This window comes from Aquarana catesbeiana, linkage group LG11 (assembly GCF_042186555.1).
Source record: "Aquarana catesbeiana isolate 2022-GZ linkage group LG11, ASM4218655v1, whole genome shotgun sequence".
Taxonomy (NCBI): Eukaryota; Metazoa; Chordata; class Amphibia; order Anura; family Ranidae; genus Aquarana; species Aquarana catesbeiana.
The window spans coordinates 235,750,698-235,774,604 of record NC_133334.1 but is presented as its reverse complement, the minus strand read 5'-3'; the positions used below and the strand labels follow the sequence as shown (position 1 = coordinate 235,774,604).

The following is a 23,907-nucleotide window of genomic DNA, read 5'->3' as shown; positions in this document are numbered from 1 at the left end:
CTGCTAAGGGGTGAGTGAGCTCACCATTCATCATTAATCATTCTCTCTCCTGCCTCTGTGTGAGTACACTAAGGTAAATCGGGGTTCTCAGAGCACCCCTCACTTTAGAGATCCCCTTTACACCAGAGGCAGTGTTCCCCCTTACATAAGAGTCCTCTCCATTCTCAGTGTTTCTCCTTAAATCAGGGTTCTCAGAGCATCCCTTATGTTAGAGTCCCCAGAGTTCTTCCTACATCAGAGTCTGCAGAGCCCCCCTTACAGTGTAAGGGAACTCTGTGGAGTCAGATGTAAAAGGGGAACGCTGTGGACGCTGATGTAAATGTTATTTAATTGCAAAATATATGTATAGTTTATACTGTGAAAAAATAAATACTGTGCGCCGCTAAAGTGTTCAGGTTTGACTTGAAGAAAAAGGTGGCAACCCTACGTAGAGGCGGTGTGATGCACATTTTGCAGAATCGCACAGCTCCCATTTTTTTTCGTATGAACCTTACATTAATTTTTTTGTTGTTTTGGATGGAGTGGAGACGGACTAGAATACCTGTCAGTTTTTATTACTGTCTGTGCCCCCATTAAGGAGATTCACCCTCTCTATTTATCCTGTTTACTATTATCATTGAAAGTGAAAGTAAAACAAAATCCCAAATTCTGGGTTGTCTCCAGAAAAGTAATAGAGGGGAAATCTAATGGGGACACTAGTTTTGATGACCTGGGGGTCCCCAAGGAATTCCCTTAATTTGCAGGGATTGCCTCTCACTTCCAGTTTGGCTCTGGGACAGGAAGTGAAGAAAAATCTCCGTAATGGGACACAGACGGTGGAAAAAAATCTAACGGGTTTTAATCCTCCCTTGCTCTATCCAAAATGAAAAAAAAAAAAAAGTTTTGCCTATAGTTCTGCTTTAATTCATTGCAGTGTAGCGCGCTGCGCTGCTGTATAGTGACTTGTTGTGCCTTCCTGTGCACTGCGATAAAATGCAGCATGTTTTCATTTTAATGCAGATCACTGCACTGCAACTCTGGGCTGCATTACAGTGGGAACAGTGCACATAGAAAGCAGCTGTGTGTGTCCTATCAGTGACTGGCATTCTTCCAGTGTGGAAAACACCAGCAACTGCACTATGCATGTACAGGCACTTAGAGCCCATTCACATCCACTTGCTAAATTTTCCATTGTGATGCACTGCACTACCACAGCCTATTTATTTGGAAAAGGCACCCAAAGCAGAAAGAATCTCTCCTGTCCCATTTGTTTGTACCACAGTGTATTGCAACACATCATTCATAACGCAGCTGTTTTAAAGCGCTATTTAAAGTGGAACTTTACTCCCCAATCACCATTATTTTTAATTCTCATGCTGCTAACATTAGTAAAATAGATAGGAAAGTATATATTTACTTGTTTTAAACTTTTTTTTTTTTTTTTTACATGTAGTGCCCCGCTCCTGAAGAGCAGACACTATTCTTTTGAAATTTAAATTAGTTGAAGCTACAGTTAGGCTCAACTTATTATTGCCTACATTTAATGGTTTCTGTACCAGTTTGGCTGGACTGTGCAGATTTCCATCCAACCATGGGTGGTGCTGTCATCATTGGTGGATGTGGGAAATACAGTCTGGTCAAACATATTGACTACTCTTTGCTCAGAAGCTATTCGGTGGGAGTGGTTCACACGCCGGACATTCTGGGTAGGGGTATTTAAAGGGGTTGTAAAGTTATTTATTTATTTTTTTTTAAATAACAAACATGTTATACTTACCTTCACTGTGCAGCTTGTTCTGCACAGAGTGGCCCCGAACCTGGTCTTCTGGGGTCCCTCGGCGGCTGTTTCAGCTCCTCCCCGCAAGCATTTACCACCTTCATGCGAGCTCCCTCGCACGGTGGTGAGTGCTTGCGGGCGCGCTCCCGTGATACAGCCGGCGGCTATAGCCGCTCGCTGTATCACTCGGCCCCGCCCCCCGGCGCGCCGCGTCATCGGATGTGATTGACAGCAGCGCGAGCCAATGGCTGCGCTGCTTTCAATCCATCCACTGCAGCCAATCAGCGACCAGGCTGAGCTGCAATGAAGCTGACGAGGACGAGGAGCGAAGATTCGAGGCGTCAGGTAAGTAAAACGGGGGGCCTGGGGGCGGCGGTACTGTCAAAAGTTTTTTCACCTTAATGCATAGAATGCATTAAGGTGAAAAATGTTTTACCTTTACAACCCCTTTAAGGAACAGACACCATCTTTTCAGGGTTCGCGCTTCCTGACTCCCGAGCCTGGGAGGGGGTTGGCGCTCCCTATCCCATGGCCCTCCTGGCCTGGGAGACTACGGTCCCTTGGAGTTCTGCCTTGAGGTCAGGAGAGCTAAGGCCTAGTTACTAAAGGAAAGATCAGAGTCTTAGTGGCCTATTGGTCCGAATGATGGTCTCTTTGCTGTCTGGCCTGCGGGAAGAAGCAAGGGATTGCAGTGACCAGGGGAGGACTCTTCGGGAGAGGACCGAGCATAAGGCTGGTATCTTGAGAAGAGCCTGGGAACTCAGCAGTCAGTTCATTCAGGACTGTAAAGGTCTGTAACAGAGAACGTGTAGATCATCACAATTAGTTCACTCAAGATCGTAAGGTCTGTGGCAGAGACCGTGTTCGAGCATCGCATCGGCTGCTAGGTCGGTGAGAGAGGCCTATCCGGTGGTTGCTGAATCCAGCTGTGGAAGTGTTATTCGCTGGATATAGAAATGACCTCAAAACGCAAGATCCAAGGTACCTGAATACCTTTTCACTCTCTACTTTACTATTGCGTATGTTGTTACTTAATAAAACTTGGAAAAAAGGACTAAGTGTTGGAGCCAGTCTTTCATATGAGAGAGAGATAAGTACCCCTAGGATGAACACTGTGAAGATGGTAACGGTAAGCCCGAAAGAAAATGTTTAGCAGTTGCTACGGGGTTTAAAGTAAAGGAAAAAGCTCTGCTACATTTCTTCAGTCACTTCCTGGTTTCTTGCCTAGGCAAAAGATGTCTTACATCCCAGGAGTCTTCGGGAGGAGAGGAGAGGCGGAGGGGTTTTCTCACATAAGCACACTCTCCTGCCTGCATGCTTGTGCTAATGGCAGATGTATTCCAGGCATAGCATCGCACCCTGCTTGGTGCACTACCACAGTGCTATGGTGTGAAGGATCCCTTATAACAAGGGTTGCTGTAAATGCTTGTGTTAACTGAAGTTAGCCCTTTAAATAATTTTTTTTGTGCATATTAAGAGGTCTAGCTAAAAAATATTTGCCTCAGCATTCACAAAGCTGTCAAGATGAAATCCTCGTAAGGTGTCTTATCTATGCATTTCCCATGATCGGCTCCATCTAATGTCCATAATGCAGTATTTTCCTGATTAAGGTATTTCAAGAGAATACCACATTATGGCCACTGGATGGAGTTGATGATCATAGGAAATACACATATTAGACACATTATGGGGATTGTTTTTATAAATAGATCCCTTAAAGTCAATCTAAAACTACTTGTCCAAGACTACCTTGTCCAAAAAGTGATAACACTGCTGTGCAATTTCCATGCGGAACACCTGACTGTATACCCAGCTTACTAATAAAAAATACCAGTATGCTCTGTAAATTGTCAGGGGAGCACTCTGTGTGTATAAACTAAAGGGTTTATAAATGATGAAAACATTATATAAAACGTCAGTTATTACTAATGACAATGTAGTGCTTCAGAATTACATGACTTAAACCCGATTACATTTACTGACCCTGGTAGCATAGGGAAGAAGCCTGCAAATGACTTCCACTTGGTTAGGACACAGTCCGATCTCCTCTTTGGATTCCCTTAGAGCCGTTTCTATTTCATCTTGGTCTGATGGATCCTGTCTTCCTCCAGGAAAGCACACATCTCCCGGCATTGTGTTCAGCTGTAAAAAATGACACACAATGACCTATAGTTACCTACTACCCACTAAAACCCACAAGTAACAGATCTCATCCACTTGGAGGATGAGAGTTGCAGGAGATGATCTACCAAATTTGAGGGTTAAAGCTCATTGCCAGGCAGATATAACCTGATCTTTCAGGGAACTTAAGACCAATTTTTGCTACAGTACAGGCTTTAGAACAACAAGCAAACAGCTCATAGAATAATGACAAGAGTGGAAGTTCCTTTGCTCACACCAATGGAAAAACATCTTCCAGGTATGATGGTACTCCCTACGGGAAGTAGCCTTACATGCCTTAAGAAGCGTGGGAATCACTGACATTGAGACACCCCTTTCCTGGGCCTCAACAGCCATGTTGGCAAAACCAGCAACCGTGAAGAAAGGTGGTAAATGGGACCTTGCGAAAGAAGGTCTACACAATCCAAAAGAGACCATAAAGGTTCCACTGAAGAATATCTGAGAACCAAGCCCTTCCTGGCCACCACAATTGCTGTAGATATTTCCACCCCAATCTAGGGAAGTAGACATGGTAACAACTGAAGTGGGGGGAATGTATAAATCAGATGGAATTGGTCCCTTGGAGACACCAGGGCGTCTACCATCAGAGATAAAGGATCCCTTGTTCTGTACACAACACTGTCCAATTTCCTGTTAAAGCTGGAAGCCAGCAATGACCTGTCTCTCTGAAGTTCTGAACACTCCTGGTGTAGCAATCAATCCCTTGGCAGTAGTTTCTCTTGACTTAGAAAGTCTGCCTGCCAACTTTCAGGAAGGAGCACTGTTGATATGGCCAGGGCATTTGTCTCTGTCCAACTTAACTTGAGATCTGTCTCCATCTGAGTTGTGCAACTTCTTGTGCCTACTTAGCAGTTTATGTAAGCCACTGGCATTGTCAGATTGTAATCTGACCAGGAGACCTTGGGAAGGAAGGTCTGTCCACTATAGAAGGGAAAGATAAATTGATCTCAGCTCCAGGACATTGATTGGAAGTCAAGCGTCCCTTGGACACCAATTTAGCAGGGACTGGCTGAATCTCCATCCATGTATGGGCATGAAGGTCTATCGATCACCTTATGTACTACCAGCCTGTAGGGTTTTTCATAAACGATCATATAGTGGGCAACACTGATCATTGTATTCTGACAGAGGGAAAGGCTCCTCACTGAGAGATTGACTGTGGACCGAAGGGCCTGAGCCTGCTCTCATAGGGAGACAAGTTCCCCCTGTGGAAAGAACACCTTGCTCTGGACCGTATCCAATATGAATCCCAGATATTCCAGATGCTGGGATGGTTTCAGAACTGATTTCTGAAGTTTGAGGATCCAACTAAAGTCCTTTAAGATCTAAATCATCTGTTGAAGGTTTTCTCTTAAGACAAGAGCTGACTTTTCCTGCAAAATCAGACTGTCCAGGTATCCCTGAATTCATTTGGTTCTTAATAGCAAACACTAGGGCAAAGACCTTTACAAAGACTCTAAGCCATGGTTAAGCTGAATGGGAGAGCCATAAACTGAAAATGACTGTCCAAAGCTAATGTTGGTGTCCCAGAGTGGCCGCGTTGCTAGGACATGGCGCGACCCTGATCTCTGTAAAGAGCCGCGGCTCTGTAACCACTTGCTTACAGGGCACTTAAACCCCCCTCCTATCCAGACCAATTTTCAGCTTTCAGCGCTGACGCACTTTGAATGACAATTGCGCAGTCATACAACACTGTACCCAAATGAAATTTTTATCATTTTTTCACCACAAATAGAGCTTTCTTTTGGTGGTATTTGATCACCTCTGTGGTTTTTACTTTTTGTTAAAAAAATTTAAAAAACTGAATTTAAAAAAAAAAAAAAAAAAAAAAAAAAAAAAATTTAAATTTTTTTATATTTTGTTATAAAAAATTTAAAACTGGTCATTTTTCTCCTTTATTGATGTACGCTGATGAGGCAGCAGTGATGGGCACTGATAGGCGGCAGTGATGGGCACTGATGGGTGGCAGTGATGGGCAGCACTACCAGGTGGCACTGATTGGCACTACAGGTGGGCATTGATAGGTGGCACTTGTGGGCATTGATAGGTGGCACTTGTGGGCACTGTTAGGTGGCACTTATAGGTGGCACTGATGAGGCAGATGTGCCTCTTCCACTTGGGGACCGATGTCCCTGGCATCCGAGCCGGTGATCGGCTTTTTTTTCTACTTGCGCTGTCAGCGTGAGTAAAAAAAAAAAAAAAAGCGATTACCGATTTTTTGTTTACATCATGTGATCAGCTGTCATTGGGACCGGCCCCTTACACGGATCGGTGATCAGCCGAGTCTCAGTGACTCGGTGATCACAGCGTGCAGGGCGCCCGCAGGGAGCGTGCACAGGGGAGGCCGTCATACGACGGCCTCCCGGGAATGCAGGTCCGCGCTGTGGCCGTCATTCGGCCATAGCGCGGATAGCAGGTGGTTAACCATGTGATCGGCTGTATCCAACCACAGCTGGTCACATGTAAACACTGAGATGCCGGTAATTGGCGCTCCTCACCTCACACTGACAGAGTATGTGGCGAGGAGAGCTGATCATCAGTGCCCTGATTACAATAGCACCAATCAGTGCCAGCAATCACTGCCCACCAGTGCCAGCAATCACTGCCCACCAGTGCCAGCAATCACTGCCCACCAGTGCCAGCAATCAGTACCCATTAGTGATGCCAGTCAATGCTGCCTATCAGTGCTGCCCATCAATGCCCATCACCGCCCACCCGTGCCGCCTATAAATGTCGCCTATCAGTGCCGCCTCATCAGCGCACATCAGTAAAGGAGAAAAATTACTTGTTTACAAAATTTACCAACAGAAAATAAAAAAAAAAACCTTCTTATGTTTCTTAAAAATTTTGCGTCTTTTTTTTTTTTTTGTAGAAAATAAAAAACCCAGCAGTGATTAAATACCACCAAAAGAAATCTCTATTTGTGTGAAAAAAATTTCACATAGTTACAGTATAGCATGACTGTGCAATTGTCATTCAAACTGTGAGAGCGCCGAAAGCTGAAAAATGGCCTGGGCAGGAAGAGGGTATAAGTGCCCTGTATTGAAGTGGTTAACTGAGATTATGGACAAAATGAAGACGGCAGATGTGCATTTAAATGATAGAACTACCAGGTTCTCACCATAAGCAGCAAAAAGGCAATTTGCTCCGGATAGACGATGAGCAAACGATCCAATTTGTGGCAGTTTAGCTGTGAGCGAGGGGTAATGACGCATGATGGTCAGCGCACAGTCCCAGAACAAACCACGAGAGGAATAGTGAACTTACCTCCATTGATCTGACAGTCAGAAGTAGGTAGAGCCTGCCTTGTCTAATTTGAAGAGGGAGCAGAACTGATGCTTTCTGAAGAGGAATGTGGTTGTATCGGCTGCCAACATCATATCTGCTTAAACTGTCCTTGATCTTCTTTCTAAGACTTGTAAGAAAACAGACAGCCAAATTCAACTGCAAATCGAATGTGAAAAGGTGGCAGAATTATGAGATAAACAATGCATGAAGAAAACTTACTGAAAAAAAATGTAAGAACTGCCATTGCTGGCCTCTTGTTCTGAAAATACCAGTTGCCTGGCTTCCACACTGATCCATCGACTTTCATACACTAACCCAGAACATTTGATTTATCTGATCTGCATCCTGGCTGCTGGTAAGTATTGAAACCAGAGACAGCCAGTATAGAAGCCGCCATATTTATCTTGGTCATACACAGAATGAATTGGAGCCATGGGTCGGCCCCCTTCTGCCCAACATCTTGCGATCTGAAAATCGAAGAAGCCAGGTGTAGTTTGGGTACTTATAAAGCGCCATCAATTTACACAGCGCTTTACATGTGCATTATACATTTACATCAGTCCCTGCCCTCAAGGAGCTTACAATCTAAGGTCCCTTAAAGTGTTGCTAAACCCAGGACCCTGCATTCACTATATCTGGTCTCCCACAAAACATGGAAATGCAATCATTTTAGTAAATATAAACTGCTAAATACCTTTTCTCATCAGCAGTATATAGTAGTTTTGTGACTTCTATGAGTGTCTGGTTAAAGCTTATAGGAGGAGTTTTCATTCTACTCTGACTGTCCTTTGAGGCTGCAGGACCCCTGAACCCCCGTTTGGACAGAGCCGATTGGCCCTGTGCTGATCACATACACCCTCCCAAGAAAAAAAAAAAAAAAAAAACTCTAGCAATACACACCAAACTGAGCATGTGCAGAGTGCCCCCAAGGCTCAGTTCTATCAGGAGATGGATTGGGGACTGTGGAAGACTGGGAGGATCAGAGAAGACAGGATCAAACAGCCTTTTTACACAATGCAAAGAGTTATTCCCTTAGGTTCCACAGGGAGTATAACAAACATGTTTTTCTGTATATACAGAATGATTTTGCGGTTATGGGTTTAGTAACACTCCATACTAGGGCCAATTTAAAGGAGAAGTCCAGCCTGAGCTCGTTTGCCTGGGCTTCTCCTATAGTTCACAGGAGTGCAATTCGTTTTGCATTCCTGTGACCAGTTTTCTGTTCTCTGCTGACTTCACAGGAATCAGTCCAGGCACCGTGTTATCCCGACAATAAAGTCTGGATCCGCCAGGTGCCTGGACTGATACCCGTCCCAGCCTCTCAGCGAGCCAATGAGAGCCTGAGACAGCCGCTCCCTGCCCCTCCACAGCTCAGCGCTCCAGTGTGTTCCAGGTGTTGGATCGCTTGGTTCTCAGTGCAGAGGCGGTGTGTCTATGGGAGCACTTGACTATTCTTCCAGAAGCGCATTTGTGAGGTCAGGCACTGATGTGGAAGAGAAGGCCTGGCTTTGACTCTGTGCAGGCCAATCAAGTTCCTCTACCCCAAACTTGCTCATCCATGTCTTTATGGACCTTGCTTTGTGCACTGGTGCGCAGTCATGTTGGAACAGGAAGGGGCCATCACCAAACTGTTCCCACAAAGTCGGGAGCATGAAATTGTCCAAAATGTCTTGGTATGCTGACGCCTTAAGAGTTCTCTCTGCTGGAACTAAGGGGCCAAGCCCAACCCCTGAAAAACAACCCCACACAATCCCCCCTCCACCAAATGATTTGGACCAGTGCACAAAGCAAGGTCCATAAAGACATGGATGAGCAAGTTTGGGGTGGAGGAACTTGACTGGCCTGAGGCCTGACCTCAACCCGATAGAACACCTTTGGGATGAATTTGAGGCCTTCTCGTCCATACCAGTGCCTGACCTCACAAATGAGCTTCTGGAAGAATGGTCAAACATTCCCATAGACACACTCCTAAACCTTGTGGACAGCCTTCCCAGAAGAGTTGAAGCTGTTATAGCTGCAAAGGGTGGGCCAACTCAATATTGAACCCTACAGACTAAGACTGGGATGCCATTAAAGTTCATGTGTGTGTAAAGGCAGGCGTTCCAATACTTTTGGTAATATAGTGTACATTTTCTACTTCTTCCCCTAGACTTTTTTATTTTATTTTACAGCTATCATGAGGCAAATTGAGATGGGGGGAGGGCAGTTCATGTAGTAGGTGTAGCGCTACCCCCGCAGGAGCCTCTGGTATGTTGCCCAGGTCTTCCCCACTCCACAGCCTGGCACAATGTAGCTTCAACACATCCAGGTGCACACACTCACTTCAGCTCATTACTTCAATGACCGGTCTATAGGGTTTTCTTTTTGTTGTTTTATTGGATAACTTGGATAAGGTAAGGGATATTTCCAAATTAAACTATTCACACCAAGGATTCTAACTTCCTTTCCTAGTGGAACTTGGCTGAAGTCCCTGAAGAAGGCAGATACAGACTTCTTCACAGCAGCAAACTGCAAAGCAGAGCCCTATGTAAAGTAGTGGACAGTCCTGGACAAAGCACTAAGAACACTAGCCAGTGTTCCCTTTGTGTGGACCCTTATGCAGCATACACACGACCGGACTTTCTGGCTGAAAAGGTCCGACGGAATAATTCGGTCGGACATTCCGATTGTGTGTATGTCTCATCGGACCTTCTCTTTCGAAAATTCTGACGGACCTAGAAATAGAACATGTTTCAAATCTTTCCGAAGGACTCAATCCCTATTGAGAAAACCATTCGTCTGTATGCTAGTTCGCAAGTTGAACGTCCTTTTTCTAGTCCCGTCGTACGTCATCACGCTCTAAACGATCGGACTTGGACTGGTGTGATCGTGTGTAGGCAAGTCCGTTTCAGCAGAACTCCGTCGGAAAGACCGTCAGAGTCTACTCTAACGGAAAGTCCGCTTGTGTGTACGTGGCATGAGCTGACATAGAGCACAAGAGGGGGATTAACTGTCTAAAGATCCTAATCCCCCCATTCATACTGGTGCTACTTCAGCACTGCCGATCTCATTGCGGCCTGCGACTTCATACAACAGATGTTTATGCAAGTCTCAATGAAAATTGGCAAAAAAGGAGGAGAGCAGGAACAAGACATGTGCAGAATGAAAAAAATTTGTTTTGTTTCGGTTATTTACATAAATTAGTTTAGTTAAATTTGTTTCATTCATTTAATTCGTTTTCGGGATTCCTTTTGTTTATTTGTTTTCGAATCAGTTCGAAACGTTTTCAAATCAATATCGAATAGTTTTCAAATTCGAATAGTTTTCCAGTTTCCAAAAAGAATAAAATAGAATAGAAAATAAAGAAATAGAATATAAAAAAATATTTTTTTTTCTTCTATTCTATTACTTTATTTTCTATTCTATTTTATTCTCTTTGGAAATTTGAAAACTATTCAAATTCAAAAACTATTTGAAAACAATTCAAATTTTGTTATTTTGGATTCGTTTAAATTCGGTACTATTCTAATTCGGATACATCCGATTTTCGGAATAATGAAAATTAGTCCGAATTTTAATTCGGAACGAAACGAACCACACATGTCTAGCAGGAACCTTTTTCAAAGTGACATGAGTTGAGGCGATATGAACAGTTCCATTGCCGTCAATGGGGTGCGACTTGTCATGTGATTTGGAACTGTCAAATCGCTATAGTGTGAATGAAGGCTTAAGGTGTCTGTACTCACAAGGCTCCTGAAGCACCACTGGCAACCTTCCCTCTCCGTGATACCAGACCAGATGCACTGTAGAGTCTCCCTCTGTCAGCTATGGTAGGACCAGGGTTAGCCACACAGACTTCAGGTCCTCAGGTCGCCCGCCTGAGGCCACATGGCAGCAAGTGTCGAGGGAGGCAGCACCTCTCCCCCAGTCTGGTGTGATCCTCTGCTAGGAAAGAGCCCATGTGCGATGGTGTGATGCGGGAAACCCTGTGAATCCAGTGCGGGTTCCCGCATCGCACCTGAACCACCGGCAGTTCACACTGCCCTCTGAGAACCGCTGCGGGTGTCAGTACAAAGTTAATGACACCCCCAGATCGGTTCACAGATTGCAGTGCAAACTGTGAATTCGGACAGGAATCAGATCGCATGGGTGTGAACACCCATGCGATCCGATTCTGGTGGCGCGGAAAACAAAAAAAAAGGGCCCTGCACGATTTGAGTCCGAATGCGATGCAAATTCAGCCATAAAATCTGTATGGCTGAATTCGCATCGCACAGACATTGCATGTGATCTGCACAGCAGTGCGGTGTGAATCACATGTTATGTCTGACATCGCTATAGTGTGAACTCAGTCTAAGACTGGGATGCCATTAACGCTCATGTAAAATGGCAGGCGTCCCAATACTTTTGACAATATCGTGTAAGTGAACCCAGCCTTAGTGATTGTTATGCCCAGGGCCGTGCTACCACTAGGCAAACTAGGCAGCCGCCTAGGGCGCACTGCTGTCTAGGGGCGCCAGGCCGGTAGTTTCCCTCTACTTTTGCATGCTCTGCAGGCTGAAGCATGTAGCTAACTCAGTCTCAAGCAGCTGCTCCGTTCGACAGGTAGTGTAATTAGAGGCGCAGCACTGGAGCCAGCGCTAGAGGAAGTAGAGCTGATGCTTCCTGTATAGCACCGCCTCCTGTCACATGGGCAGGGCAAAGGGGGTGGAGCCAATGAGGGCGGCAAAATGAGGTTTCGCCTAGAGTGTCAAAAATCCTTGCACCAGCCCTGGTTATGCCCTGTACACACGATCGGACATTCTGACAACAAAATCCATGGATTTTTTCTGACGGATGTTGGCACAAATTAGAATTTCCGACAACGGATTTTGTTGTCGGAAAATTTGAGATCCAGATCTCAAATTTTGTGTTTCTGACAACAAGCTCCCATCGAACATTTTCTGTTGGAAAATCCGGCATTAGTGTCTTTCCTGCAATAAACAACTGCTTGCTCACAGTTTTTTTAATGGTTACCTCCAGGGCCCATTCACACCACAACGCACATAAAAATGCACCTGCAGTCAACTGGGTTTTGGCACTTCTTTATGTGCGTTTATATGTGTATTTCCATACTTTTTTTTTTTTTTTGCACGTTTTTCTGCACGGTCCTTTTCTAAGTGCCGGTTCACACTGCTGCGCTGTGAATCTGTTCCGTTTGTTTTTCCTATGCGAGGTGTGAATTTACCGCGATTCTATTGCGAATTTCGGGAGTTGAACATAGCTGCGATTGATGTTCTAGCCAATGGAATCATAACTTCCTGTGTACTTCCTGTTTTTTGTGGAGAGTAGTCTGGTGGAATTCGCACATATCTGAACCAACAATGCGATTCCAGAACGATTTACATTGATGTCTATGGAGACTACATTCACAACGCAACGCTGTAAACTCGCACAAGACCCTTTTTTTAAAATCGCATCGCATTCATAGAGGAATCGCAATGCATGTATGTGAACGATCGTCATTGAAAACAACGACTTTATGGATGACATGCGAATTTAGAATGTTTTCGACGCATCGCATTCGTTATGAACTCGCATCAGTGTGAACCGGCACTAAAAGTCGTCTTTCCTCTGACCTAGCTGTTGTGGGTGAGAGGTGCGTTGCCTTGACACCTGTTTATGTGCGTTCCTGTGCGATATTATGCAAACTTTGTGCCTAATATCGCACATCTCTGGAATGCAGATAAACACGGCGCTCCGGTGTGAATATGACACATAGAAAATGATTGTTGTTTTCTATGTGTCATTGCAGTTACCTGCGTTCATCCAGGAAGAAAAACACAGGTGAGTGCACATAGTGTGGACGGCCCCAAATTCCGCTTTCACTTAGCAAACAGAACAAGACGCAAAGGACACGTGATCTCTTTTAGATCTGGTAATTATTAGCAGCATTCCTAAATAAATTTGATTCCTGCAGCTTTGCCACTGAGCGCTGCGTTAATCTGTGAAGCAGAATTACCTGTGGTGATCGCTGGTCTGATCCCCTGTATAGCCACTGCTGATGGAAGACATGCCTGCTTGTAGCTGACTCTTCCCACTTTGTTCAGTCTCTGCTCCACAGGTCATGTGATGTGATGACGCTGCAGTCACGTGACCCTGCTAGAGGACAGACGAGGAGAAAAAATGCACAGCCAATATTATAAGCGATCGTTATCAGCCTGCGTCCTGTATGAGTCAATTCACTAAAGCGGCACACATGTGTGATTTTCCATAACATTCATTATCTGCAAATGTTTACAATTGAAAATTATTATTATTGTTATACAGGATTTATATAGCGCCAACAGTTTACGTAGTACTTTACAACTTAAGGGTAGACGGTACAAATACAATACACTTTAATACAGTAGCAATCAGAGGGCCCTGCTCATTAGAGCTTACAATCTAAAAATGAACAGTCCTCAGGACCAATAAAGAGGGTGATGTGCTGTTCACAGCATAAGAGCTCATTTACACAAGGATCCACGTTGGATCGCTTTTCAGAGGGTGTTTGATAGGCAGTGAGGAGGCATTATGTTGCATCCTCACTACCTGTTTTTAACCAAGAGAGCGAAACACCGCTCCAGGTGAGTCTCCACTGTTCCCACTGCACACTGATGGGCCCTCTGCATCAAAAAAAACTTTAATCAGTGGTCAAAAAACACATTTTCAAAAAAGAAAAACTTTAATCAGTGGTCAAAAAACACATTTTCAAAAAAGAAAAACTTTAATCAGTGGTCAAGAAACACATTTTTTTTGGGTAACGATGGACCTTGCGTTGAGCCTACCCTGTTTCCCCGAAAATAAGACCTAGTGTGATTGTCGGTGATGGCTGCAATATAAGCCCTCCCCTCCAAATAAGCCCTGGTTAAAGTCCTTGTAGGGCTTATTTTCGGGGAAACAGGGTAGGGCTTATTTGGGGGGGTAGGGCTTATTTTGCAGCCATAACCGACAATCATGCTAGGTCTTATTTTCGGGGAAACAGGGTACATTGCCTATGCAGATCAATGGGACACAGTGTGAATGAGCCCTAATTAGAGTTGCCACCTCATCCTTTTAAACCCGAACACCTTTGAAATACACAGGTTCTGAGCCTAATTAAATGCAGATAAGGCACAAAGTGAGTTTAATTCCCACCTTAATCAGCCACAGAACCTGTGTAATTAATATGTGTTCGGGTTTAATGGGATGAAGTGGCAACCATAGCCCTAATATGCACGCGTCATTGTTTTATTGCTGATTGATCGATGCTCGCAACATTTTGTGACTGATCCCTAATGTGTATGTATCAATATTTTACCACTGATTAACGTTTTTTTTTTTTTTTTTTTAAATGTGTTTATTGACCGCTGATTGCCCCAAGGAAAGTAGGAATGCAGCGCGTGGTAAACAGTGGGTGTGGCCACTTGCTGACATCATCGCCCAGCTTCCCAGTGATGCTGAACCTGCCACCAGACAGCCGCCCGCAGCTCCTGGACGGCAACAGATTTGTGTGTGACTATCTCAGTTTCTTGGGGAGCCACAGCCAGTCTGAATAATGTGTCCGGGTTTCAGGGGGACTGAAACCTGGACACACAATTCAAAACCTGGACTGTCCGGGTGAATCCTGGACAGGTGGCAACCCTAGTGTGAGCCCAAAGGTTAGTACACACTTACAGCAGGCACTGCCACTCCGCTGAAAAGTGATCCATGCTCAAGTCATTTTTTAGAGGCATTTGACAGGCAGGGAGGAGGTGATATCACATTTCCGCACTGCCTGTCTTAACCCCCTAAATGCCAATCCCTGCAGGTAATGGTACAGTTCACTTCCAACTCCATCTTTTATCCATAATTCTCTGAGGTTATTAGATGTGCTCTCACCTTATTTTTTGCTCATCTAATTCATAAAGAGAGTTATGGACATAAGGTGGAGTTCAAAGTGAATTTCTACACCTAAGCGGAGCACTTCACAGACGATTTGAGGACATAAGCCATCATAGACACATCAAATTTTCTGCCAGCTGATTTTCTATCCATGTATGGGCAAGCTGGCTGTACTGAAGTTGATCTATCGATTGACTTCAGTACAGCCAGCGTGTCGGTTATTTTTCCAATCACTGCTGGCTGCGAGCGCTGACCGAAGTGAACTGGCGGGGGAGTAGCCCCCCTGTCAGAACACAAAAGAACAGCAGGTGAGATCGCTGTACTAAAATCAGATCGTTATTACAGTGGCTCCAACTGGAGCTGTCAGTTTTTTTTCATTCAACTTGCTGGGCTGAGCGAAAAAAAAAACTAGTGGTATGTACGAGGCTTTAGTATGTTGATATGGGAATCAAGCAATTTACTTGAGTGGTCTCTCTGTGCGGGCGTAGTGGAGCGGGGTCCCTCTCTGTGCGGGCATAGTAGAGCGGGGTCTCTCTCTGTGTGGCATAGTGGAGCAGGGTCTCTGTGTAGGCATAGTGGATCAGGGTCTCTGTGTAGGCATAGTGGAGCGGGATTCCTCCCTGTGCAGGGATAGTGGAACGGGGTCTCTCTCTGTGCGGGCATAGTAGAGCGGGGTCCCTCTCTGTGCGGGCATAGTAGAGCGGGGTCCCTCTCTGTGCGGGCATAGTAGAGCGGGGTTCCTCTCTGTGCAAGCATAGTGGAGTGGGGTCTCTCTCTGTGCGGGCACAGTGGAGCGGGGTTTCTCTCTGTGCGGGCATAGTGGAGCGGGGTTCCTCTCTGTGCAGGCATAGTGGAGCGGGGTTCCTCTCTGTGCGGGCATAGTGGAGCGGGGTCTCTGTGTAGGCATAGTGGAGCGGGGTTCCTCTCTGTGCAGGCATAGTGGAGCGGGGTCTCTGTGCAGGGATAGTGGAGCAGGGTCTCTGTGCAGGGATAGTGGAGCAGGGTCTCTGTGCAGGGATAGTGGAGCAGGGTCTCTGTGTAGGCATAGTGGAGCAGGGTCTCTCTCTGTGCAGGGATAGTGGAGCAGGGTCTCTGTGTAGGCATAGTGGAATGGGGTTCCTCTCTGTGCAGGCATAGTGGAGCAGGGTCTCTGTGTAGGCATAGTGGAGCGGGGTCTCTGTGCAGGGATAGTGGAGTGGGGTCTCTGTGTAGGCATAGTGGAGCGGGGTCTCTGTGTAGGCATTGTGGAGCGGGGTCTCTGTGTAGGCATAAGGAAGCGGGGTCTCTCTCTGTGCGGGCATAGTGGAGCGGGGTCTCTGTGTAGGCATAGTGGAGCGGGGTCTCTGTGTAGGCATAGTGGAGCGGGGTCTCTGTGTAGGCATAAGGAAGCGGGGTCTCTCTCTGTGCGGGCATAGTGGAGCGGGTTCTCTGTGCAGGGATAGTGGAGCGGGGTCTCTGTGTAGGCATAGTGGAGCGGGGTCTCTGTGTAGGCATAGTGGAGCGGGGTCTCTGTGTAGGCATAAGGAAGCGGGGTCTCTCTCTGTGCGGGTATAGTGGAGCGGGGTCTCTGTGTAGGCATAGTGGAGCGGGGTCCCTGTGTAGGCATAGTGGAGCGGGGTCTCTCTCTGTGTGGGCATAGTGGAGCGGGGTCTCTGTGTAGGCATAGTGGAGCGGGGTCTCTGTGTAGCCATAGTGGAGCGGGGTCTCTGTGTAGGCATAGTGGAGCGGGGTCTCTGTGTAGGCATTGTGGAGCGGGGTCTCTGTGTAGGCATAAGGAAGCGGGGTCTCTCTCTGTGCGGGCATAGTGGAGCGGGGTCTCTGTGTAGGCATAGTGGAGCGGGGTCTCTGTGTAGGCATAGTGGAGCGGGGTCTCTGTGTAGGCATAAGGAAGCGGGGTCTCTCTCTGTGCGGGCATAGTGGAGCGGGTTCTCTGTGTGGGCATAGTGGAGCGGGGTCTCTGTGTAGGCATAGTGGAGCGGGGTCTCTGTGTAGCCATAGTGGAGCGGGGTCTCTGTGTAGGCAAAGTGGAGCGGGGTCTCTGTGTAGGCATAGTGGAGCGGGGTCCCTCTCTGTGCGGGCATAGTGGAGCGGGGTCTCTGTGTAGGCATAAGGAAGCGGGGTCTCTCTCTGTGCGGGCATAGTGGAGCGGGGTCTCTGTGTAGGCATAGTGGAGCGGGGTCTCTGTGTAGGCATAGTGGAGTGGGGTCTCTCTCTGTGTAGGCATAGTGGAGCGGGGTCTCTGTGTGGGCATAGTGGAGCGGGGTCTCTGTGTGGGCATAGTGGAGCGGGGTCTCTGTGTAGGCATAGTGGAGCGGGGTCTCTCTCTGTGTGGGCATAGTGGAGCGGGGTCTCTCTCTGTGTGGGCATAGTGGAGCAGGGTCTCTGTGTAGGCATAGTGGACCGGGGTCTCTCTCTGTGTAGGCATTGTGGAGCGGGGTCTCTGTGTAGGCATAGTGGAGCGGGGTCTCTGTGTGGGCATAGTGGAGTGGGGTCTCTGTGTAGGCATTGTGGAGCGGGGTCTCTGTGTAGGCATTGTGGAGCGGGGTCTCTGTGTAGGCATAGTGGAGCGGGGTCTCTCTCTGTGTGGGCATAGTGGAGCGGGGTCCCTCTCTGTGCGGGCATAGTGGAGCGGGGTCTCTCTCTGTGTAGGCATTGTGGAGCGGGGTCTCTGTGTAGGCATAGTGGAGCGGGGTCTCTCTCTGTGTGGGCATAGTGGAGCGGGGTCCCTCTCTGTGTAGGCATAGTGGAACGGGGTCTCTCTCTGTGTAGGCATAGTGGAGCGGGGTCTCTGTGTGGGCATAGTGGAGCGGGGTCTCTGTGTGGGCATAGTGGAGCGGGGTCTCTGTGTAGGCATAGTGGAGCGGGGTCTCTCTCTGTGTGAGCATAGTGGAGAGGGGTCTCTCTCTGTGTGGGCATAGTGGAGCGGGGTCTCTGTGTAGGCATAGTGGAGCGGGGTCTCTCTCTGTGTGGGCATAGTGGAGCGGGGTCTCTGTGTGGGCATAGTGGAGCGGGGTCTCTGTGTAGGCATAGTGGAGCGGGGTCTCTGTGTAGGCATTGTGGAGCGGGGTCTCTGTGTAGGCATAGTGGAGCGGGGTCTCTGTGTAGGTATTGTGGAGCGGGGTCTCTGTGTAGGCTTAGTGGAGCGGGGTCTCTGTGTGGGCATAGTGGAGCGGGGTGTCTGTGTGGGCATAGTGGAGCGGGGTCTCTCTCTGTGTAGGCATTGTGGAGTGGGGTCTCTGTGTAGGCATTGTGGAGCGGGGTCTCTGTGTAGGCATAGTGGAGGGGGGTCTCTCTCTGTGCGGGCATAGTGGAGCGGGGTCTCTGTGTAGGCATAGTGGAACGGGGTCTCTCTCTGGGTAGGCATAGTGGAGCGGGGTCTCTGTGTGGGCATAGTGGAGCGGGGTCTCTCTCTGTGTGGCATAGTGGAGCGGGGTCTCTGTGTAGGCATTGTGGAGCGGGGTCTCTCTCTGTGTGGCATAGTGGAGCGGGGTCTCTGTGTAGGCATTGTGGAGCGGGGTCTCTCCCTGTGTGGCATAGCTTTACTTACAGAGTGACCCTGCCGGCTGAGACCCATTTGTTCCACCACCGGTGTTCTGCCGAGAAAGTTCCGCTCGGCGTATACGTTCCCCCCTCTACTGCGCCTGCGCAGTAGGTATCGGCGGAAATAGCCGAAGCAGAACAGCTGAAAATCAGCTGTACACGGCGCCTGTAAGAGGGCCCCTCGCGGGCTTGCTTCGCTCGCCACGCTTCGGGCACGGCCTCGCTGCGCTCGGCACTTTTAGATTCCCCCTCTAGATCCACTTGGATGGTGGGGAAGGAACCTGGACCCAGAGCGCAGGCGCCGTGTACAGCTGATTGAAGCATTTGAGCTTCGGCTATCTCCGGCGGCTGAGAGTAGTATGTACTGCGCAGGCGCTGCGCCTGCGCAGTACAGGGGGGGAACTTATCCGCCAAGGGAACATTCTCGGCAAGACACCGGCTTCTATCATCTGCACTGGTTGCTAGGATCACCTGGTGTCTAGCAGCCAGTAACGTCACGGTGCAGAGGAGGAAAGAGAGGCCGAGGCCCCAGCATTCAGAGCGGAGGAGGATCTTCCTCCTCCTCCGCGCCGATTATTATTTGGCTCCACCCACCTCCTCCCCCCATCTTCTCCTGTGCAGCGGCATGCGCCTCAGAGCCTGCCTGAGGGAAGAGAACTGTCACTGACTGTGCCAGTAGCACCTCTCCAGGGTCAACCTGCCTCAGATGAGGTCAGGATCAGTGAATGAATTAGAACATGTGTGTCGGGACATGGCCAGGACAGGCATGTGAGAGGAAGCATCTCTCACAGCTCCCGGCGTTAATCCGGTACCGATCCTCCCCCAGCCGCCCAATCGAGTTGCAATCGATACATGCAGCAAGCCTGTGACCCAGAGAACCCTGTGGAACCGCCACCGGCCCGCTGCACCAGAGGGGTGACCCGCAAAGGACAGGGAGAAAGTGCCGGTCCGGAGCTCCAAGAACATGTGTGTCATGGGAGCATGAGCTGGCAGCATAGGAGGAGGTCACATCCTTAGATCTCAGCCAGGGTTCATGCTGGGACTTGTAGTCCTTTACTTTTGGGGATGTGACACCCCAAAAGTGAAGGACTACAGGTCCCAGCATGTTCCCTTTAGAGCTCAGAATGTGTCACACACCCCTGCTTCCCCCGCCCCAGCTAGTGAAGGACTACAGGTCACAGCATGGACCAGTGGAATCTAAGAGGGTTCATGCTGGGACTTGTAGTCCTGCACTTTTGAGGATGTGACCCCCAAACGTGTAGGATTACAGGTCTCAGCCTGAACCCCTCAGAGCTCAGGATGTGTCACACACACCCCCGCCCCCCAACTAGTGAAGAACTGCAGGTCACAGCATGAACCCGTGAGATCTAAGGGGGTCACATCCTTAGATCTCAGTGGTTCATGCTGGCACTTGTAGTCCTTAATTAGTTGGGGTCACATCCTTAGATCTCAGGCGTTAATGCTTGGACTTGCTGCGGTGGGGGGGGTCAGGTCATCAGCTCTGAGGGATTCATACAAGGACTTGTTTGCACTGTTTGCACTTTAGTTCCTGGAGGTCATGGTGGTACAAGTCCCCCAGGGGCCCTGGAGGGCCACATTGTCCCCCCCCCCACCTTTGGGATGATGATGGAAAACCTTAGATTGTTTTTCCCGATCCATCACTTTGCCACCACCGGCTCTATTGGCTAAATGACGGAACTTAGCCCCCAGGCCTAAGCCCTCCCCTGCTCTTAAAGTGGTTGAAAACCCACATTTTTAAGTTTTACCTATAGGTAAGCCTATAATAAGGCTTACCTATAGGTGGTGGAAATATCTCCTAAACGTGCACCGTGCATGGCATTTGCACATATATTCTTAAGTACAGGGACTACAACTGCCAGCATGCCCTGTCAGTGCCCACCTAGAGGGACTACAACGGTCAGCATGCCCGGTCACTGTCCCCCTAGAAGGACTACAACTGCCAGCATGTCCATTAACTGCCCCCTAGAGGGACTACAACTTGCAGCATGTCCATTGACTGCCCCCTAGAGGGACATCAACCCCCAACATGACCTGTCACTGCCCCCCTAGAGGAACTACAATCCCTAGCATGTCTTGTCACTGCCGCCTAAAGGGACAACAACTCCCAGCATGTCCTGTCACTGGCCCCCTAGAGGGACCTACAAATCCCAGTAGTTTTACTGCCTATTACCAGACTACTTCCAGGGTTAGACCCTCTGTCGGATTGTTATCTCCATCTGGGGCTGTGTTAGAAGGATTCCCCTCATTTCCTGTCCTGGAGACAATTGTGTTACAGGAAGTGGGGGGACTCTCCAACCATCACACAGACAGGAAGGGAGAACCCCTGTCAGGTGTTTATTGCTGTCTTTGTTGCAGATAATTGCTCAGTGAGGAAAAATCACTCCAATGGATGTCATGGAGGGCAATAAAGCCTGCCAGGGGCTCTACTCCTTCACCAAAGCCTGGCTGACACCTCCATCATCTGAGGAATGGCACCTGTACTACAGAGTGACCATCAGTACCCAGTACCGCTTACACAGCTCACATTCCTCTATCAGTACCGCAGTGACAGGTTCTCTTTACAATGTCTCCGTGTCTCTTCGGCCATAATAACCCTGGCTGCACTCCAGGAAGGCGGTGACCTCACGCTCATTAATTTTACCATTCACTAGGATGTATCTTCCCTCCTTATCTCGTATCACCCCTTTGAGGACAAAAGGTACTCTCTTAGACAAGCACACTGCCACGCCCCTCTAAGGCCATTAGATAGATAATATGTGGGGTATTTAGCATTTAAATAGTTGGGGGATGAAGCCCGAGAGAAGTGGGTCTCCTGTAACAGAAGGACGTCTATCCCCATTTTGTGACAGTAGTGAAAGGCCTTTGTTGGTTTGGCAGGGGAATTGAGGTCTTGTACATTGTGAGTCAGAATGTTTAATTTGGTCGGTGTTATTTTAGTCATTGTGGTTCAGTAGACTGTACTCGCCTGTAGATGACTTTGGTTGTCCACAACCATACCCACTAGTGGGAGTTATGGATTTCTGGAATCCGGAGGGAGAAAGTGCACCGGTACAAAAGAGACACTAAAGAGTAGAAAGAGGAGAGAGAGAGATCATTAACAGAAGTATAAGCCCCTACTTTCTGTCTGCCCGCATGCAGAAGGTAGAGTGGCTGCAATATACACATCAACATTTCGAGGATGTATGGCTGGTTATGGGGACCAGCGCCCCTTTTGTTGTGGCAAAGTTGCCAATAGCAATGGAGAAGTTCACAATAAGTGGCATGTGGTTCCGTCTCGGCCCATCTCTCTTCAAACTATTGTAACTTAGTCTGAAAGGGAGTAAGGTGGGTGGGTGAGGGGGATTGAGTAACCCTATGTACCCCCTCAAAAGAAGTACATCTCAATACACAATCACTTATAGCTATGGTAACTCCTAAAACATATGTTGAACAACAACCATTTTTCTCTCTTGAGGTCTGTCATAACACCGGTAGTCTCTTTTGTGACCCAGAGCTCCTAATGGGTTTGGGGTAGCGTGGGAAGGGAAGGGGCAAGGGGACTCCTTAGGGTCACTGATCACTGAATACACCTAATAGATGCATGGGGAGGGGAGAAGGGGAAGGAGCCCTGAGAATCCTCCAATGCGGAGGAGGCCCAAAAGTGGGGGGTCCTGGAATGATATATGGAACACTCCCATTGGGTTCCTCCCTCTAGCTTTATTGTCTCTGGGTGGACATTGGGACAGTATGTCTGTCTTGACAACAATTGTGGCTGCCGCTGGAGACCGCAAGACAATGTCCTCAGTGGTGTGATGTGCCTCTTCGCTCCCTTGTGTGATGCCTCACCAAGTGGACGTAGGTGCGGCACTCTATCCAGTCAGCTCATGCGCACTTTTCCCAATCATATCATTTTGTATTATTTATACATACAATGTATACTTCCTTGATAAAGTCCTATTTAGTTTTGTGTCTTAGGAAATGTTATCTTTATGCATATGTAAATATATTATGTATGCACTTCCTGCCCTGGAGTTATTGGCTTTGAAACCCTGGAAGTGGAGAAAGAGAGAAAGAGAAAGTCTCAGCCAAATGTCCTGTCCATGCTCCAAGCCAGAAGAGATTATTATACACTACTATGGAGGGACTAAAGCATGGAGAGGATGATTCAGTCCTAGTGCAACACAACACTTCCTGCCAGTGAGAAGCTCTGTTCCAGGCTGGTTGGACAACAGTTGAAGTAGCCTATGATCTTAATCTTAGGTCTCTGACACAAAGATAGTCACTGCATCATCCTCAGGGGCAACTGGACTTTGCTGCAATATTCATTTGGACGTATCTCTATTAATATCTATATACAGTATACTCTATGTACCCAGGTGTCTGTGCACAATTGCACCAGGACTCCCATCAGGCCCTTGCTGATAAAACCTGTTTGTACATTGGTTGTATGTACTGTTAATAATCTCTTAAATAAAGCTTGTAATACTTGTTATACTGGTGTTCATCTATGTGCTTATGATTAATGGCATATGCTGGTTTCAGTAGTTCCTCTGCTCTCAATTACTTTGATTCGATTACTGGCTAATTTCGCAGGAAGGGAATCCCCTCTGTTCACAGTGGCCCTGTCCTGGGTGGAGGCACTGCCAACTTTATTATCAAACCCACTCTTTCACTTACCCTAAGTTCACACCTATGCATTTTGAGTGTGTTTTGTAGAAATGCACTACAGTCCATTTAACGTGGTTTCCTATGGATCTAGTTCACATCTATGCGTATTGGGACGATGCATTTATGGAAAGGGTCAGGGACTTTTTTTTCCCCACAGCAGATTGTGTTTTGCGTGTAATAGACTTCAATGGACCAGGACCAAAAACAGTGTTGCGCTTTTGATGCATTTTTTATGCATTTTTCGGAGGGGGGGGGGGTTGTGCTAATCGGAAAGTATGACAGTTCTACTCATGTAGTGCGAACTTGATGGGACTTTACACTCTCTGGCACTCAAGTAGCATCAAAGGCACATCAAAATAGTGCAGGAACCTTTATGTGTCCAAAGTCGCATGTTAGGGTGAGGGTTAAATGTTAGGGTTAGGATTAAGCGTTAGAGTTAAATGTTAGGGTTAGGATTAAGCGCTAGGGTTAAATGTTAGGGTGAGGGTTAAGTGCTACGGTTAGGGTTAGGATTAAAGGTTTAAATGTTAGGGTTATTTATAGGGGCTAGGGTTTGGGTAAAAATGTTAGCATTAGGATTAGAGATAGAGTTAGGGTTAGTGGTAATTTTT

The 23,907-nt window shown here is 47.6% G+C and overlaps 1 protein-coding gene across 1 annotated transcript in view; it reads right to left on the bottom strand.

Moving 5' to 3' along the window:
• Positions 1-13,324, bottom strand: part of NUDT7 (nudix hydrolase 7) — a 29,139-nt gene extending 15,815 nt beyond the window's left edge. The window contains exons 1-3 of the mRNA XM_073605532.1: positions 13,206-13,324; positions 7,205-7,352; positions 3,740-3,898 (exon numbers count right to left, since the gene is read on the bottom strand). Coding sequence (XP_073461633.1) covers positions 3,740-3,898; positions 7,205-7,352; positions 13,206-13,312 — 414 coding nt within the window. The 5' untranslated portion in view covers positions 13,313-13,324. The remainder of the gene's footprint in view (positions 1-3,739; positions 3,899-7,204; positions 7,353-13,205) is intronic.
• Between the last annotated feature and the right edge of the window lie 10,583 nt (positions 13,325-23,907).